General features: G+C 42.1%; 1 protein-coding gene across 2 annotated transcripts in view; it reads left to right on the top strand.

The window, feature by feature from the left end:
- The window catches only part of ttc39a (tetratricopeptide repeat domain 39A), a 92,092-nt gene that overhangs the window by 8,722 nt on the left and 64,389 nt on the right, over positions 1-18,981 (top strand). Inside the window, exon 2 of one of the 2 annotated variants that reach the window (XM_078218552.1) lies at positions 8,915-9,022. In XM_078218552.1, the coding sequence (XP_078074678.1) occupies positions 8,915-9,022 (108 nt within the window). The remainder of the gene's footprint in view (positions 1-8,914; positions 9,023-18,981) is intronic. The other variant, XM_078218554.1, reaches the window with a different exon arrangement.

The following is an 18,981-nucleotide window of genomic DNA, read 5'->3' as shown; positions in this document are numbered from 1 at the left end:
GCCCTACTGCTTTTTTGTCTTGCCAGTCATTCCTGGTTTAAGGCCCATTTACCTGGCAGATCTTCCCCTTACTGACCATTCCAGCACCCCAACCAAACATCACTAGCCAACCAAAAGCTTTCTCTTTTCTTTCTGCCATTTCCTGAACACCCAGGCTATTCTGGTCAATAGTCATCATAGAAACCCTACAATGCAGGAAGAGGCCATTTGGCCCATCGAGTCTGAACCGACCACAATCCCACCCAGGCCCTACCCCCATATCCCTACATATTTACCCGCTAATCCCTCTAACCTACGCATCTCAGGACACTAAGGGGCAATTTTAGCATGGCCATTCAACCTAACCTGCACATCTTTGGTCATGTATTGTCTTGTCTACAGTTGCCTGCCTCATGTATGGCTCTTCATGTCTCTTCTACTGCTTCTTCATTATTTTCTCTCTATACATCCATAGAATGTGTGAGTTGCTAACAAGGCCAGCATTTGATGTCCATCCCTAATTGCCACTGAGACGGTGTTGGCAAACTGCCTTGCTGATCTGCTCAAATCTGTGTAGCGAAAGTATCCTACAGTGGCATTAGGTAGGGCGTTACAGGACTATGATCCAGTCACAATGAATTCATTGTAAATGAATATTTGTTCTCAATTGACTTACTTGGCTAATAAACATAAAACAAAATAAATAAAGCTTCCACAAGCCACTGTAGCTTCTCTCCAATTCTCCCCCACCCCCAGCACTACAGGTCCCTCCCAGCTGCAGGCATTGCCTCAGCTTTGTTTTTTCTTTGGCCAAATTAACCGTTTAAATATATTTCATGCAAACTTGTAGTTATTTTTGGTGAAAACATAAGTTGGGGTATGGAAAGAAGTTATGATTGAGGATATGAGAGAGGGAGAGACAGAAGATAGGGTAGACATGTACGTAGCGAGATGGGAGAAATAATGGTGGAGAGTGAGGGGGGAAAAATAAAATGGGCAAAAGATCATGTGAGTGGCATAATGTACAAAAATAAAATCACTGGACAGAGAGATATCAAGGCTGACCTGACCACTCTGCCCAAACTGATATGAATAGTCCCCCTACCCACCAGCCTCCTCACCCATCACTCCTTCATCCACTTACCCATTTGCCGATTCACTAATGTTCACACTGGACATTTAACCTTACCATGTGGCACCCAGTGCCATAAACAGAGGGTGTGCCCTGCCCCACCCTGCTGTGATGGAGTTCTCCAATAGACACTGCACTCCTCAATTCTGGAAAAGCTGAGTGAGGAAGACCTGGCAAGAAATGCAGAGCACTGTCTCGGCGTGCAACTGTCTGAGCGGAATGGCAATCCGACAATAATTGTGGCTTTGTGGAGGGTCCTGGATAATGAGAGATTCAAAGCTCACCATAATCAACATCATGGGAGATCTAAAAAAAAGTCATTCTTGAGACCAATTGAGAACTCAAAAAAAAACATTTTTGGGAAAACATCTATTTTGTCATTGACAGGACTGAAGGATTTTTTAAGTTGCTTTTTGCTCTAAATATAATTATATTATAATTACTACCCAGATTCTGTAAATAAGTACTGATAAATAATCATCAAATGGAGTTTAACCCTGATAAATGTGAGGTGATTCATTTTGGTAGGACTAATTTAAATGTGGATTACAGGGCCAAAGGTAGGGTTCTGAAGACTGTGGAGGAACAGAGAGATCTTGGGGTTCATATCCACAGATCTCTGAAGGTTGCCACTCAAGTGGATAGAGCTGTGAAGAAGGCCTATAGTGTGTTAGCTTTTATTAACAGGGGGTTGGAGTTTAAGAGCCGTGGGGCTATGCTGCAACTGTACAGGACCTTGGTGAGACCACATTTGGAATATTGTGTGCAGTTCTGGTCACCTCACTATAAGAAGGATGTGGAAGCGCTGGAAAGAGTGCAGAGGAGATTTACCAGGATGCTGCCTGGTTTGGAGGGTAGGTCTTATGAGGGAAGGTTGAGGGAGCTAGGGCTGTTCTCTCTGGAGCGGAGGAGGCTGAGGGGAGACTTAATAGAGGTTTAAAGAATGATGAAGGGGATAGATAGAGTGAACGTTGAAAGACTATTTCCTCGGGTGGATGGAGCTATTACAAAGGGGCATAACTATAGGGTTCGTGGTGGGAGATATAGGAAGGATATCAGAGGTAGGTTCTTTACGCAGAGAGTGGTTGGGGTGTGGAATGGACTGCCTGCAGTGATAGTGGAGTCAGACACTTTAGGAACATTTAAGCGGTTATTGGATAGGCACATGGAGCACACCAGGATGATAGGGAGTGGGATAGCTTGATCTTGGTTTCAGATAAAGCTTGGCACAACATCATGGGCCGAAGGGCCTGTTCTGTGCTGTACTGTTCTATGTTCTATATCTGCTTCTTAACCTATTTAACATGCGCATCAACCTTTTGCATGTTAAGCTATCAACCAGCATTCAAACCCCAGTGGTAATCAGTTCACATTCCAGAATGTTTTCCAGACAGGCAAGGTCACCTGGAAGATGGGCTTTGAGTCAGTGAAGTCCACAGGAATGTGTACGATTATTTAGGATGACATGTCTATCGCAAATCAGTGGTTAATGAGAGGAGGTGGGTAATGTGACTGCCTTTCTCTTTTAACTTAATAACACGAGCCATACTGCGAGTGGAATAGGTTGTTACATTAGAAACCACACTGTGGGAGGTGCAGAAATGAGATGTGGCTCCATGAACATGTTGGGACATGGACTGAGATTCACTCAGCACCTGGTGTTTGTGGATATGTTGTCACTTTTATACATTTGCACAGTTATACATGGGTTTGTTTTTCTTAGATGACCATTGAAAGGGACACAGACCTGAAACATTGACTTTTTTTTCTCCACGTATACTGTCAGGCATACTGCGTATTTACAGCATTTTCAGTTTGTATTTCAGATTTCCAGCATCTGCAGTATTTTGCTTTAGTTTCTGTTGGGCACCTTTATCCGATGTTAAATTTTAGTGGAAGAAACTGAAACTTCTGCAAAGTTGTATTAAACTCTCTCAAATTTGCTTCCTTAAACAGGCTGAATAAATTAGTTTGGTCTCCGAGGCAGAATTGTATTATTTTCTCAAATCTGTAACATGATGGCCCTGCAAATTTCTCATTCTGCCATTACCATTAAGACACGGGATCAACCCTCGTTTTATGAGGAATCTAGAAAGGCCAGCCCAAGACCGAAGCAGAAGTACCTGAAAATGAGGAGTCAACTTGGTGAAGCTACAAATGCAGCACCACATGCATGGTAACAGCAGACACACTATTAGGTAAAGCAAGGAGAACCCATTACCAACAGATCAAATCAGTGTGGCATGCATGCAGAGCAATCAGTCATGAATGATGGCGGTGGACAATTAAACAACTAATGTTGAGGAGGCTACACCCAGCATCCCAATTCTCAATGATGGCAGATACAGTATGTCATTGAAAAAAAGACAAGGCTGAAGCTTTTTCAACTATCTTCAGCCCAGAAGTGCCAAGTGCCATCTTGGCCTCCTCCTGAGGTTCCCACCATCACAGATGTCAGTCTTCAGCCAATTCAAATAAGTCCTCTTGATAACTCCAATCAGTCCTCGTGATATCAAGAAATGGATGAGTGCACTGGTTACTGTGAAAGCTCAATATCTGTATCTCATTTTATGGAAGAGTTGTGCTCCACAACTCAAGTTGTTCCAATACAACTACAGCATGGTTGCCTACTGAACAAAATGGAAAATTGCTCAGGTATTCCATGTCCTCAAAAAGCAGAATAAATCCAGTGTGGCCAATTACTTGTCTAACATTCTACTTCCAATAATCAGCAAGATGGTGAAAGTTGTTGTCGACAAGTGGCACTTATTCAGAAGTGACCTGCTTACTGGTGCTCAGTCTGTCATGCTAGAGCCGCATGTGGGCAAAAAAAAATTAAACCCATAGCTGAGTTAAAGGAGGCTGCCCTTGACATGAAGGCAACATTTGTCTGAGTGTAGCATCAAAGAGCTCTAGTAAAATTGAAGTCAGTAGGGACTGAGGGAGAAATCTCCACAGGTTGGAGTGATATCTAGCACAAAGGAAGATAGTTGTGATCCTTTCTTGCATCTACAAGGCACAAGTCAAGAGTCTCCACTTTCTGAGATGAGTGCAGCTTCAACAATACTCAAGACGCTCAACACCCTCCAATAGACAGCAGTGTGCTTGATTGGCACCCATCCAATCATATGTGTAGCATCTACAAAATGCACTGCTGCAACAACACAGTGGCTTCTTTAACAGAAACTTCCAAACCTGCAACATCTACTGCCTAGAAGAACAATGGCAGCAGATGCATGACAACACTGTCACCTGCAATTTCCTTCCGTGTCACACACCATCCCCTGACTTGGAGCTATATTTATCTTTCTTTCACTGTGGCTGGGTTAAAATCCTGGAACTCCATACCTATCAGTACTGTGGGTGTACCTAGGCGACATGGACTGCAGCAATGCAAGAAGGTGGTTCACCATCATCTTATCAAAGACAATTAGGGATGGGCATCGACAGCAACACCCAAATCCCACAAATGAATCTAAAATGCTGACTATAACCTCAGATCTCCCTGAAGTCTGAATTTTGTACCTTCAGCCCTGACGTTTCTCCAAAGGATTGTCTAGCTTCATAACCTCGTCATTTTGCCTTTTCCCATCTGGTACACATGATGGCAAGTTAGAAATACCTGCTTCTAAACTCAGCAAGCACATCTCCCAATGCACTTTTCAACTATCATTCAAGTTGTTTTTTGCTACAAAACCAGAAAATGCAGCAGGTCTGACAGCACCTGTGGAGAGAGAATAGAGCTAAATGTTTCGAGTCTGGATGACCCTTCGTCAGAGCTACTGGTTATTGCTAGTTGTTTACCCATATCAAAGCTATTTGTCAGTTTTTAAAGTTGGCATGTAATATAAATTAGATAGGACTAAGCTATTCAAAAATTTAAACTGATTTCTTAAAATCATAGTCGACAGTTTCTTGCTCCAAATGTCCATTGGGAACATTTCTCTCCAGTTGCTTGAGATGCTAAAGAGCCTCTAAAGTAACCAAAATGGGATCTCAAGCTGCAATGCCAGTTTAGAAACAAGAATAGGCTATTTAATCCATTGAGCCTGTTTTCCCCCTTCAATGAAATTATGGCTAATATGTGATCTAATTCCATATATCCACCTCTTTCTCCCATTCTTCCATATCTTTGATGACAAAAATCTTTCAATCTCAGTTTTAAATTTAACAATTGATCCAGCATCAGTTGCTGTTTGCAGAAAAATTAGTGTTTGGCTCCAATATCTCAACAATGCTTCCTATTCCTGGACCCTCAAACCAGTGGAAATGGTTTCCCCTAACTTACTGATTCCTGGGATGGTGGGACTGATGTATGAAGAGAGATTGAGTCGGTTAGGATTATATTCGCTGAAGTTCAGAAGAATGAGGGGGGAATCTCATAGAAACATAAAATTCTAACAGGGCCATACATGGTGGATGCAGGAAGGATGTTCCCGATGGTGGGGGAGTCCAGAACCAGGGGCCATAGTTTAAGGATAAGGGGTAAACCTTTTGGGATTGAGATTAGGAGAAATTTCTTCACCGAGAGGGTGGTAAGCCTCTGGAATTCACTACCACAGAAAGCAGTTGAGGCCAAAGCATTGCATGTTTTCAAGAAGGAGTTAGATATAGCTCTTGGGGTGAAGGGGATCAAAAGATCACAGGGGCGGATAGAAAGATAGAATCAAGCTATTGAGTTCGATGATCAACCATGATCGTAATGAATGGTGGAGCAGGCTTGAAGAGCTGAATGGCCTCCTCCTCCTATTTTCTATGGTTCTATCTATTCAGTTTAATATCTTGAAAATTTTGATCAGATCACCCCTTAAACTTCCAGGAACTGATACCCTAATTGGTCTAATATCTCCCTGTAATTTAAACCTTAGAATCAGGGGATCATTCTGATAAACCTGCATTTCCTCCTTCCTAAGATTTGGTTCTGAGAAATGCTAACAATATTCTAAGTGTAATCCACCCAGGGCTTTGTATGTCTGGAGCAAACCTTCTTGTTGCTTGTATTTGAATCCTACACATTTTCTTTATTCATTCATGGGATGTGGGCGTCACTGATTGGGCCAGAATTTATTGCCCATCACTGAGGGCAGTTAAGAAACAACCACATTGCTGTGGGTCTGGAGTCGCATGTAGGCCAGACCAGGTAAGAAGGGCAGATTTCCTTCCCTAAAGGACATTAGTGATTCTGATGGGTTTTTATGATAATTAGCAGTGGATTATGGCCATCATTAGTCATTTAATTCCAGATTTTTATTGAATTCAAAGTTCATCATCTGCCATGGTGGGATTGGAACCAGGGTCCCCAGAGAATTATCCTGGGTATCTGGATGGCTAGTCCAGTGACAATACATCACTGCATCCCCAAACGACCAACATTCCATTAGCTTATTATCTGTATCTGATCATGATATTTTAATGATTTATATATTTCGACCTCCAAGTCTTTTTGGTTCTTCATTGTTTCTATCTTTTCACCATTTATAAAGTACCCTGATCTATCCTTTTTAGGTCAAAAGTGGATGATCTCACATTTGCCTGTATTGAAATCTATGTATCACAGTTTTGCCAATTCAATTAATCAAACAATTTCTCTTTGTAATTTTATACTGCCATCTACACTGCTTACAGTGCCAAGTATCTTCATATCATCAGCAAATTTTCATATTTGGCTTTATATTACATAATCAAATTCATGTGGTGAATAGCTGAGGCTTCAACACATATTTGTGGGACACTACTAGTCACATTCTGCCAATTAGAATCCCTGTCTATTATCTCTAGTCTGTCTCTTCACATTCAGCCATTTTCCTAACGTCAATAATTTGCCTTCAAATCCATGAGTTCAGCTTCAGCTAAAAATCTCCAGTGATGGACTTTATCAAATGTGTTCAAGCAGACCACATTGTCATTGTCATTGTCAAGTCCAGCATTTTTGCCCATGCATATTTGGTCTAAAGCAGATGGTGGTGAGCTGCCGTCTTGAATTGTTGTTGTTAGGGAGGGAGTTCCAGCATTTTGACCCAGTGACAGCGAAGGAACAGCAATATAGTTCCAAGTCAGGATGATTTGTGACTTGGAAGGAAACTTGGAGTTGGTATTCCCAGGTATCTGCTGCCCTTGTCTTTCTAAATGGCAGAGGTTGTGGGTTTGGAAGATGCTTCAGAGGAGCCTTGGTAAGTTGCTACAGTGCAACATGTAGATAGTAAGGAATGGAAAGTATGATGGAATATTTAAGGTGGCAGATGAGGTGTTGATCAAATGGGCTACTTTGCTTTGGATGGTGTCAAGCTTCTTCTAGCTGCACTCATCCAAGCAAGTGGAAATTATTCCATCATACTCCTGGCTTGTGCCTTTCAAATGATGGAGAGATTTGGAGAGCGTTCCCAGTCTCTGACCTACTCTTGTAGCTACAGTATTTATATGGTACAGTAAGGTTTCTGACCAGTGATGTTGATGGTGGGAGATTTGCAATGGTAATACCATTGAATGTTGATGGGAATTGGGTAGATTCTCTTCTGTTGGAAATGGCCATTATCTGGCACTTGGATGTCACAAATGTTACTTGCCACTTATCAGCCCAATCCTGAATGTTGCCCAGGTCTTGCAGCATATGGACATGGACTGCTTCAGTATCTGAAGGGTGTTGAATGGTATTGAACAATAACTTTCTATAGTGCTGTTAATGTGATAAATGTGCCTAGGCATTTCATAGCAGCATTATAAAAAGAAATGTGACATTGACCTCTATAAGGAGATATTAGGTCAGATGACCAAAATTTTCGTCAAAGAGATAGGTTTTAAGGATGAAAGCAAGATAGAGATGTAGAGGGTATTCCAGAGCTTGGGGCTTAGGCAGCTGGATGCATGGCTGCCAATGGTGGTGTGATTAAAATTGCAGATGCACAAGAAGCTAGCATTTGAGGGGTGCAGATATCTCAGAGGATTGTTGAGCTGGAGGAGATTATAGAGATAGGGAGGAGTAAGACCAGGGAGTGATTTGAATTAGTATGAGTTAAGTCACAGGCAGAAAGTTTTAGATGACCTGAAGTTTGCAGTGGGTAAAATGGGGAGACCAGCCAAAAGTGCATTGCAATAGTCAAGTCTTGAGGTAACAAATACATAAATGAAGGTTTCTGCTGTAGATGGACTGAGACAAGAGTGAAGTCAGGTGATGTTATGGACGTGGGAATAGGTGGTCTTAGTGATTTCACATGTATGGTGGCACTGTGTAATCGTCAGCAAATATCCAACTTCTGCCTTTATGTTGGAAGTAATGTCATTGATGCAGCAGCTAAAAATGGCCGAGCCTAACTCACTACCTTGAGGAACTCTTGCAGCGTTGTCCTGGAGCCTCAGTGACCTACAGTGCCAAGTGGGAGAACCTGGGCGCTCGCTCTCTGGGTCCTTGAGAGATCCTTCCACATTGGCTTCTCTTCCAGCCAGTGCACTCCCACCTTCAGTGGAAGTGGTCGAATGCCAGCCAACATATACAGTTCCAGGGAAATTGTGTCAAATCTGTGCTTGAGGGACGTTTTTAGGGAAACTTGCAGAAGCATATTAGAAAGCTGACTCACTTTTTTAGAATGACTCCAAAGTAATGGATTGTGAAAATTTAATTATTCTATCGTATAATAAAGTAGCAGCCAATATCAGGGGATGTTATAAAATGTAATTTAGTTGTAAGCTTCAAATATCAAACATGGCAGCACTTCTTTCATATTCATAATTCCGAAATAGATGCAGTATTTATTTACAAATATATTGTATTGTTTATGTTTTTAGTTATTTCTTAAAATTCCTTTTAAGCAGGTCACCTAAGGCAGACTTGAAGGTTTCTTTGGATGAGTGTGTGGCAGCCCTAGACCTGTTTCTTAGCAACAGATTTGAAGAAGCTCTGACCACACTTCGCTCAAAGTGAGTAATGTTTGCAACTTTAATCAATTTTTCTAAATTGTTTTATTAAAGAAGCTGAAAAGCCAAGTTCCTTTGGACTCCTGCATCAGGTGAGAAATACATAATCTAGTTTGTGACTCCTACATACCAGCAACAAGGCAGCAACAATGACTTGTTTTTATATAGCATAGTAAAACATTCCAAGCCAATTTACCGGAGTGCTAGGATATGACAAAGTAGTAATTTTTGATAAGAGTCTTGAAGGAAAAAAGTGATGGCGAGGTTATAGAAGGAAATTGGAGGCTTCGCACAGGTGTCAATGTTGGAGTGATTAAAATTGGGGATGTCTCAAGAGCCCAGAATTGGAGGAGTGCAAAAACCTTGAAGTGCTGTAGGACTGATGAAGGTTACAGCAATAGGGCTGAGGTCATGAAGGGATTTGAAAACATGGATGAGAATTTAAAAATCAAGGTGATTGCTGGGCCAGGAACCAGGATAGGCCAACAAGCACAGGGTGATGTAAGTAAACAGGAGTTGGTTTGAATTAGGATATCATAGAAATCATAGAAACCCTACAGCACAGAAAGAGGCCATTCGGCCCATCGAGTCTGCACCGACCACAATCCCACCCAGGCCCTACCCCCATATATTTTACCCACTAATCCCTTTAACCTACGCATCTCAGGACACTAAGGGCAATTTTGCATGGCCAATCAACCTAACCCGCACATCTTTGGACTGTGGGAGGAAACCGGAGCACCCGGAGGAAACCCACGCAGACATGAGGAGAATGTGCAAACTCCACACAGACAGTGACCCAAGCCGGGAATCGAACCCAGGTCCCTGGAGCTCTGAAGCAGCAGTGCTAACCACTGTGCTACCGTGCCGCCCAAATGGGCAGCAAGGGTTTTGGATGAGTTCAGTTTATGGAGGATAAAGATGGGAATCGGGCAAGGAGCACATTTGAACAGACCAGTCTACAGGTAATGAAGGCACGGATGAAAGTTTCAGCAGTAAGTGACTCGAGGCAAGTGCAGGGATGGACAACGTTATGGTGGTGGACGTAGGCAGTCTTGATAATGGAGCTGATATGTGTTTGGTGTCATTTAGAATGCCGAGATTGTTAATGGTCTGGTCCATCCTCAGTTAGTTGGAAGAGAGAGGGGTGAGGTCGGTAGTTATGTACCTACTAGAAATTTATGGGAACACAAAGTTTAATGAGCGGGAGGGACTGAAGGAAATCAATATTAGTAGGGAAATGGTGCTCTGGAAATTGATGGGATTGAAGACCAATAAATCCCCAAGGCCTGATAATCTACATCCCAGAGTTCTTTGGGAAGTGGCCCTAGAAATAGTGAATGCATTAGTGTCATCTTCCAAGATTCTACAGACTCTGGAACCGTTCCTGCAGTTTGGAGGATAGCTAAAGTAACCCCACTATTTAAAAAGGAGGTAGAGAGAAAACGGAATTTATAGACCAATCAGCCTGACATCAGTAGTGGGGAAAATGCTCGAGTTCGTTACAAAAGATTCAGTAGCAGAACAGTTGGAAAACAGTGGCAGGATTGGATGGAGTCAGCATGGATTTATGAAAGTGAAATCACACTTGACAAATTTCATGGAATTCCTCTAGAATGTAATTAATGGAGTTGATCAGGGAATGTGGTTTATTTGGACTTTCAGAATGCTTTCAAAAAAGTCCCATTTAAGAGATAAGCGTGTAAAATTAAAGCGTATGGAAATTGAGGATAGTACATTGAGATGGATAGAAAACTGGCTGGCAGACAGGAAACAAAGCATAGGAATAAATGGGTCTTACTTCGGGTGGCAGGCAGTAGACTAGTAGGGTACAGCAGGGATCAATGCTAGGACCCCAGTGACATGGTGGCACAGTGGTTAGCACTGCTGCCTCACAGCACCAGGGACCCAGGTTCTATTCTGGTCTTGGATGACTAATCTGTGTGGATTTTGCACATTCTCCCTGTGTCTGTGTGCATTTCATCCGGGTGCTCCAGCTTTCTCTTGCAGTCCAAAGATATGCGGGTTAGGTGGATTGACCATGCTAAATTGCCTCTTAGACATGTAGGTTAGGGAGATTAGCGGGTAAATGCGTGGGGTTACAGGGTTAGAGCAGGGGGTGGGTGTAGGAAAGATGCTGTCTTGGATAGATTCAATGATTGACAATGTACATTAATGATTTAGATGAGGGAACTAAATATAGTGGCCGCGATCTAGTCGCCCTGTTAGCTGCAAGTGCAAATCCCGTAATGGCCATTAAATTCTGTAAGTGGGATATTGGTGTTGTGGTGAGGGGGTAACCGAAGGTTGATATTGTGGAGGGATGGGGGAATGTCCCGATGCTTGATTCTTGATTGGGAGGGGGAGGCGGGGTGGGGGGTGGGGGGGGGGGGCGTGGTGGGGTGTGGTTCTGATCTCTGTGGAGGGCCTTAAATTTAACTTTGAGATCGGGGCACCAAATCCCAGCTTTGCTGGTGTGTTTAGGCCCTGCCCCTCCAGCTGGCTTTGTGATTCTCCCCAACATTTTGAAATTACACTGAGTGCTATTAAGTCAGGCGAGAAAAGATGACTGTGAAGCTAGCAAGTCTCACACAGTTTTTCTCATCTGATCTAGCACTCTGCAATTTTGGGAAAATTGCTCCCAATATCTCCAAATTTGCAGATGACACAAAGCTGGGTGTGAGTGTGAGGAGAATGCAGAGATGCTTCACTGTGATTTGAACAAGTTGAATGAGTGGGCAAATACGTGGCAGTTGCAGTTATAATGTGGATAAGTGTGAGGTTATCCACTTTGGTAGCAAAAACAGGAAGGCAGATTATTATCTGAATGGCTACAGTTGGAGAGGGGCGAATGTGCAATGAGATGTGGTTGTCTTCTTACACCAGTCCCTGAAGGTAAGCATGCATGTGAACAGATGGTGAAGAAGGCAAATGGTATGTTGGCCTTCACAGCGAGGGGATTAGAGAAATGGAACAGGGATGTCTTGCTATAATTATGATGTGGAGATGCTGGCGTTGGACTGGGGTAAACACAGTAAGAGTTTTAATAACTCCAGGTTAAAGTCCAATAGGTTTATTTGGTAGCAAATGCCATTAGCTTTCAGAGCGCTGCTCCAAAAGCTAATGGCATTTGCTACCAAATAAACCTGTTGGACTTTAACCTGGAGTTGTTAAAACTCTTACTGTTGCTACAATTATACAGGGCCTTGGTGAGACTGCACCTGGAATATTGTGTGCCGTTTTGGTCTCCTTATCTGAGGAAGAATGTTCTTGCTATAGAGGGAGTGCAGCAAAGGCTTACCAGACTGATTCCTGAGATGGAGGACTAACATATGAGGAGAGATTGAGTCAGTTAGGATTATATTTGCTGGAGTTTAGAAGAATGAAAGGGTATCTCATAGAAACCTATACGATTCTAACAGGACCAGATAGGGTAGATGCAGGAAGGATATTAGCAATGATGGGGAGTCCAGAACTAGGTCACATTCTGAAGATATGGGATAAACCATTTAGGATTGAGGTGAGGAGAAATTCCTTCACCCAGAGAGTGGTCAGCCTGTGGAATTCTCTACCACAGAAAGCAGATGAGGCCAAAACATTGTGAGGTTACAGGGATAGGGTGGAGGAGACGGCGTGGGTAAGATAGCCATCAGAGAGTCGGTGCAGACTTGATGGGCCGAACAGTCTCTTTCGCACATCTTTCTGAGTTGGATGATCAGCCGTGATCATAATGAACCATGGAGCAGGCTCGAAGGGCCAAATGGCTTACTCCTATTCCTATTTTCTGTGTTTCATTGTGATGGAGTTTGTGGTGGGAACTGAAGACAATAGGGATAAGGGGCCTGAATGTCTAAGTGTGACTAACTGGATTGCTCTGAGGAGAGCTGGCATGGACTTGATAGGCCAAATGACAACCTCCTATGCCATAAATGCCACTATGGGTTCTATGACAACAGTTCATATTTTCCCACTATTTAGTTGGATTTCTGCTCCTTCCGTATTGGATGTCAGATAAGAATTGTAAGAAAATATGGACTGTGGAAGGGTCAAAATAGGTGATGGGCAGGTAGAGTTGGGTGCTGTAAATGCACATGTGGTTGGTGCCATTGCATTTTTGTCGGAGGGACAGCATGTAGATGAGAAAAAGGAGGGGGCAAAAGATAGGTCTTTGGGTAAATTCAAGCAGTAACAGTGTGGGAGCTGGATGAGCACCCATTGTTGTAACTGGATAGATAAGAATGAATCCCGGTGAGTGCTGTTCCACCCAGCTGAACAGAAGAGAGCCATTAGAGAGGATGGGGTGGTGAAATGCGTCAGTGGCTACAGACAGGCCAGGAAGGTTAAGGAGGGATTGTTTATTATGGTAATCGCATGTAATCTGCGGCTTTTGGAATGGATATTATATGTTGTGGCAAAAGCGGGAACCTGGTTGCAGGTGTACGAATGTGAAGTTATGGTAAAGATCAGCACGCTTTCAGGAGGCAATAGCCCACTCAAGGACTTTGAAAATGAAAGGAAGATTGGAGCGGGGACATGAGGGTCAAGGATGAGTTTTCTGAGGAGAGTGGTGATGATGGCAAATTTGAAAAGGAGGAAAGGTGGGGAGGAGCCTTTGGAGAAGTTTGGCTTGGTGGGCTCAGAAAGCGATGGGAAGCAATAGAAGGAGCTGAACACATGGTCTCATAATAGCAAAGAAGTCCACCGTTGCTGCAGATTCAATCCCTGGTTTTGTTAAGCTAGCTGTTCTGACCAGTCCATTAAGAGATTTCAGTTTGTTATCTTTGCAGTTTGGACCAGTGAGGAGAACAAAAAGCTAGTGGTTTTGCTTCTGCTTGCTACTTGGTGTGATCCTGACTGAATAATATAGATATTTGGTGGGGACAGGGCCAGTTTAAGCTGTGATTTCCACTCAGGGCTGAATAGCTTGTTGACACTCATCTGAAGAAGTCACTTTATTAAAGTACCAAAGAGTTGTTGGTGCTCTTAGAATTGGACCTCAGAATGAGTTGATGTTCTCAGGGAAATATGCAGAAACAAAGCCAAAAAAACAGATATCTGCTGCTCACAGGTAAAAAGCTACACTGTGTGTGGTTGGCAATTGGCAAATCAAAGTTTAAGAAATTTACCTGTATGTACACAGTCCAACAATTACTTCAGTAATTTGAATTGACATTCAAGAAATATTAATTGAATGAAAAATCAGGCATATTTATAGATGTATGAACACCCAGGACACCATTAATGTGCACTCCGATTTAAAATTCACCAGTTTTACATCATCACATTTATATTTAATGAAAATACCACAACTTTTAATGAGAAAAATGGTTTGATGTTGCGGCAGGTGGATGGTTAGCAGAATTGAAGATAAATTTGTGTGCTTGACACTTCGTTCAAAGGAACTGCATATAAATGTTCTTAAAGACATGGAGGAAAAAAATGCAGTTGCTAACCTACCATCTGTTAAATTTCCAGTGTTCTTTAAGTTGTTGTGACATTCTGGCAATTTAATTGTTCACTGATTAATTCCCTATACAACATTCATTTTGTTTTGTATTGTATAAAAGTTGTATTCTTATGTGAAAATTTAAGAAATACTATACTGTTGGTAACTTGATAATTGGAAGAATTCCACAAAGTGTTTCCCATCAATTTCTGTTAAATGCACTGTGATTAGAAATAGAGGCAGAACAAAACGTAAACTGGAAATGTTTCAACTGAAAATATTTTCACATATCCATTTTGTGAACTGTCTTATTTGTATTAAAAATTATACTTTGACACAGGCTCAGTTCTGAAAAATAAAGAACCATGGAAAAGTTACAGCACAGAAGGAGGCCACTTGACCCATCTTGTCCATACCAACCCGAGGACACCAAGGTGTCCAATCCCATCTTCTTGCACCTGGCCTATAGCCCTGTAGCTCACAGCACTTTAAAGTACAGATCCAGGAGCTTTTTAAAAGTGTTTAGGGTCTCTGCCTCCACCACCAACTCGGGAAACAAATTCTAGCACCCACCACCCTCTGCGTCAAAAAAAAATGTTCCTCTATACCTACTGCCACTTACCTTGAATCTATATCCCGTGGTTCTCGAATTCTTCACGAAGGGAAACAATTTTATCCTGTCCACTCTGTCACTTCCCCTCATAATTTTGTACACCTCTATCAAGTAACCCCTCAGTCTTCTTTGCTCCAAGGAAAATAGCCCCAACCTATCCAATCTCTCCTCGTGGCTACACTTTTTTAGCCCTGGCAACATTCCTGTAACATTCTGCAATTAAGTCCTTCCTGTAATATGATGACCAGAATGCACACAATACTCCAGTTGTGGCCTCACCAGTGTTTTATACAATTCCAACATTATATCCTTTTATATTCTATACCACTGCCAATGAAAGAGAGCATTCCAAATGCCTTCTTTATAACCTTGTCTACTTGAACTGCTGCCTTTAGGGACCTGTGTACGCCAAGATCTCTCCCTTCATCTGCCCCTCTTAGTATATTCCCATTTATTGTGTATTCCCTATAAACATTTGATCTCCCTAAATGTATTACCTCGCACTTCTTTATGTTAAAATCCATCTGCCACTTTACCATCCACTGCACCAACCCATCGATATCATTTTGTAGATTATAGCTATCATCTATACTATCCACTACTCGGTCAATTTTTTTGTTATCTGCAAATTTTTCAATCATGCCCCCCATGTTCATGTCCAAGTCATTAATATATAACACAAACAGCAAAAGCCCCCACACCTAGCCCTGTGGAACACCATTTGAAACAACTTTCCATTCGCAAGGGTATCCATGAACCATGATTCTTTGTTTCCTGTTTCTAAGCAGACTTTTTGTCCAGTTTGCCACATTACCCTGTATCCCATGGGCTTTTACTTTTTTGACCAATCTGCCATGTCAAACACCTTGCTATAATCCACTGCACTACCTCCTTCAACCCTTCTTGTCCCTTCCTCAAAAAATCAATCAAGTTTGTGAGGCAAGACCTTCCTTTAACAAATCCATGCTGACCATTCCTGACTAGTTCATACCTTTCTACGTGACAGTTAATCCTATCTTTCGGGATTGATTCTACTAATTTGCCCCCCACTGATGTAGGACTAACTGACCTATAATTGTTCAGCATTTCTTTCAATCCGTTTTTAAACAGTGGAACTGCATTTGCATTTCTCCAGTCCTCCAGTACCTCTCCTCTATCTAGTGAGGATTGGAAAATCAACGTTAGAGCTTCTGCTATCTCCTCCCTGACCTCCTTCAGCAGCCTCGGAAGCAGTCCATCTGGCCCTGGCGACTTACCAACTTTCAAGCATTTCAAACCTTTGAATCATTCCTCTCTCTCTATGACAATGTTCCTCCTGGACTACTAAAACTGAATTGTCACTTTCCTTTGTAAAGACAGAGACAAAATATTCACTTAAAACCCTTTCCGTAGTCTCTGCACGCAAGTCTTTATCTCTGATGGGTCCCACTGTTTCCTTAAATAACCTTTTATCTTTTGTTGGTTAAAACATCTTTGGATTTTCTTTACCTTTACTTGCTGATCTTTCTTTCATGCCCTCTCTTTGATTTCCTTATTTCCTTTTTTACTTTGTGCTTGAACTTTCTATATTCATCTAGACCAGTGGTTCCCAAAGGGTGCGGCGCGCCACACTGGTGCGGCGAGAGAGGATGGCAAGTGTGGCGGGAAGATTCGAGGACAATCAAAGAAACATTTAAACATGGTTTAAACAAGCATTGTTTTATACTTTCTGGATGTCCCATGATCATATTATAAAGTAGTTGTGTTCTATGTTATGAATCAAGCACTGCTAGGAGTTGGTTTTTTTTTGATTTTGAATGTATTTCTTATCAATAAAAAATTCGGTGTGGCGCGAGCAAATTTTTATTCCGAAAGTGCGGCCCAGTGAAAAAAGTTTGGGAACCACTGATCTAGACTATCAGCTGTGCTTAGTTCTTTGTGCCTATCATGCACTTTTTCTGTTTGATCTCGCCCTGTATTCTTCCAGACAACTAGGGGGAGGGGGTATCTATATTTGACAGTACCACTCTTATTTTTGGAGGGAACATGTCTACTTTGTACATTTCGAATTTCACTTTTTAATGCTTCCCACTAGTTTTCCACTGATTAATCCCATGTAGACACAAGGAGAGCATGCAAACTCCACACAGACAGTCACTCAAGGCCAGAATTGAACCCAGGTCCCGGAAGCTGTGAGGCAGTAGTGAGAAAGGGTTGATGTATGAGGAGAGATTAAACAGTTTGGGCTTATACTTGCTGGAGTTTGGAAGGATGAGAGGGGATCTGATCAAGGTATATAAAATTTTAAGAGGTTGATAAAGTAAATGTAAACCAAATGTTTCCTCTTATGGGGCTATCTCGAATAAGAGATCACTGGTATAGGTTGAGAGGTGGTAGATTTAAAACTGAGATGAAGAGGAACTACTTCTCGCAGAGGGTGGTGAATTTGCGGAACTGGTTGCCCCATAGCAGTGTGGAGTCTGAATCGTTGAATGGTTTCAAAAAGGAGATAGACATATTTCTAATTTTAAAAAGAGATAAGGGGCTATGGGGAACAGGTGGGGAGGTGGATTTGAGACCAGGGAGAGATTAGCCATGATCTGATTGAATGGCGGAGCAGGCTCAAAGGGCTGAACTTGCCGACTTCTCCTCCTTGTTCCTATGTTCCTGTCCAGTCCACTTCAGCAAAATCCCTTCTCTTTCCTGCAAAATTTGCCTTCCCCGATTCAAAACTTTAATTCCTGCTTTTTCTCTGCCCTTTTCCATGGTAATGCTAAATCTAACTGAATTGTGATCACTTCATTCAACGAATTGTGAATCTTAAGAAGTCTCTACCCCAGAGGGTTGTTCTACCCCAGAGGGTTGTGAATGCTCCTGTGTTGAATGCATTTAATGCTGGGATGGACAGACATATTTGGCCTCCCAGAGAATTAAGGGATGTAGGAAATGGGCAGGAAAATTGACTTGATGCCCCAGATCAATCGCGATTTTATTGAATGGTGGGCAGGCACAAAGGGCCATGTGGTCTATGCCTACTCCTATTTCTTGTGTTCTTGTGGTACAGTGAACGTTTAAGAGAATGTTACCAGGAATGGAGAGTTCTAGCTATCAGAAAATATTGGATAAGTCGGGATTATTTTCTTTGGAGCACAGGAGGCAATTGAAAAGTACAAAATTCTGAGGGGCCTATAGGATAGGAAGAACATATTTCCCTTGGCAGAGAGGACAATAACCGGGGATGGGGGATAAACTTTAATTAGCAAAAGGACTGAAGAGGAGTTGAGAATTTATTTTCATCCAGGAGGACCTGGGACTCACTGCTGGAAAGAGTGGTAGAGGGTTTCTGCCCTCTTGAATAACTTGAATATACACTTGAAATATGATAACTTACAGGGCAATGACCCAAGATCTGGAAAGTGGGATTAGACTGTGTAGCTGGCACTGACATGATGGGCAGGATGGCCTCCTCTGTGCCAGGTAGCTTGTATGTTGCAATGTTTTCTCTGTTTTCATATTTAAGTTGCAGCAATTTGACTCTAAACCAACGTATCAATACTTGTTTATTTGGATAAAATAGAAAGGAATGCATGTTACATTTGAGGTGTTATAAAAATTGCATCACTGCATTCTTCACATTTGTTTTGTGTATTTCTGTACGTCCCTAAAGGGTGGAGGTATCTGTCATTGTGTTTAGCTCCTTTCCTTTTTTTCGATAAGGAAATTGTCACTAGATTGAGTGAGTGAATGGTTTATGAATTCTAATTCCAGTCTCATGAAACAATTTCACCTGGCTGAGTAAACAGAACACATCCTGTAATAAGCAAGGTGTTCACTTTTCGAGGGCAATTAGCTATGGGCAACAAACACTGGCCTTACCAGTGACGCATTCCACGAATGCATTAAAAAGAAGAATGAATTGTCATG

Source organism: Mustelus asterias, chromosome 8 (assembly GCF_964213995.1).
Source record: "Mustelus asterias chromosome 8, sMusAst1.hap1.1, whole genome shotgun sequence".
In the NCBI taxonomy this organism is placed as follows: domain Eukaryota; kingdom Metazoa; phylum Chordata; class Chondrichthyes; order Carcharhiniformes; family Triakidae; genus Mustelus; species Mustelus asterias.
The sequence above is the reverse complement of the archived record's forward strand: the minus strand, read 5'-3'. Positions and strand labels throughout refer to the sequence as shown.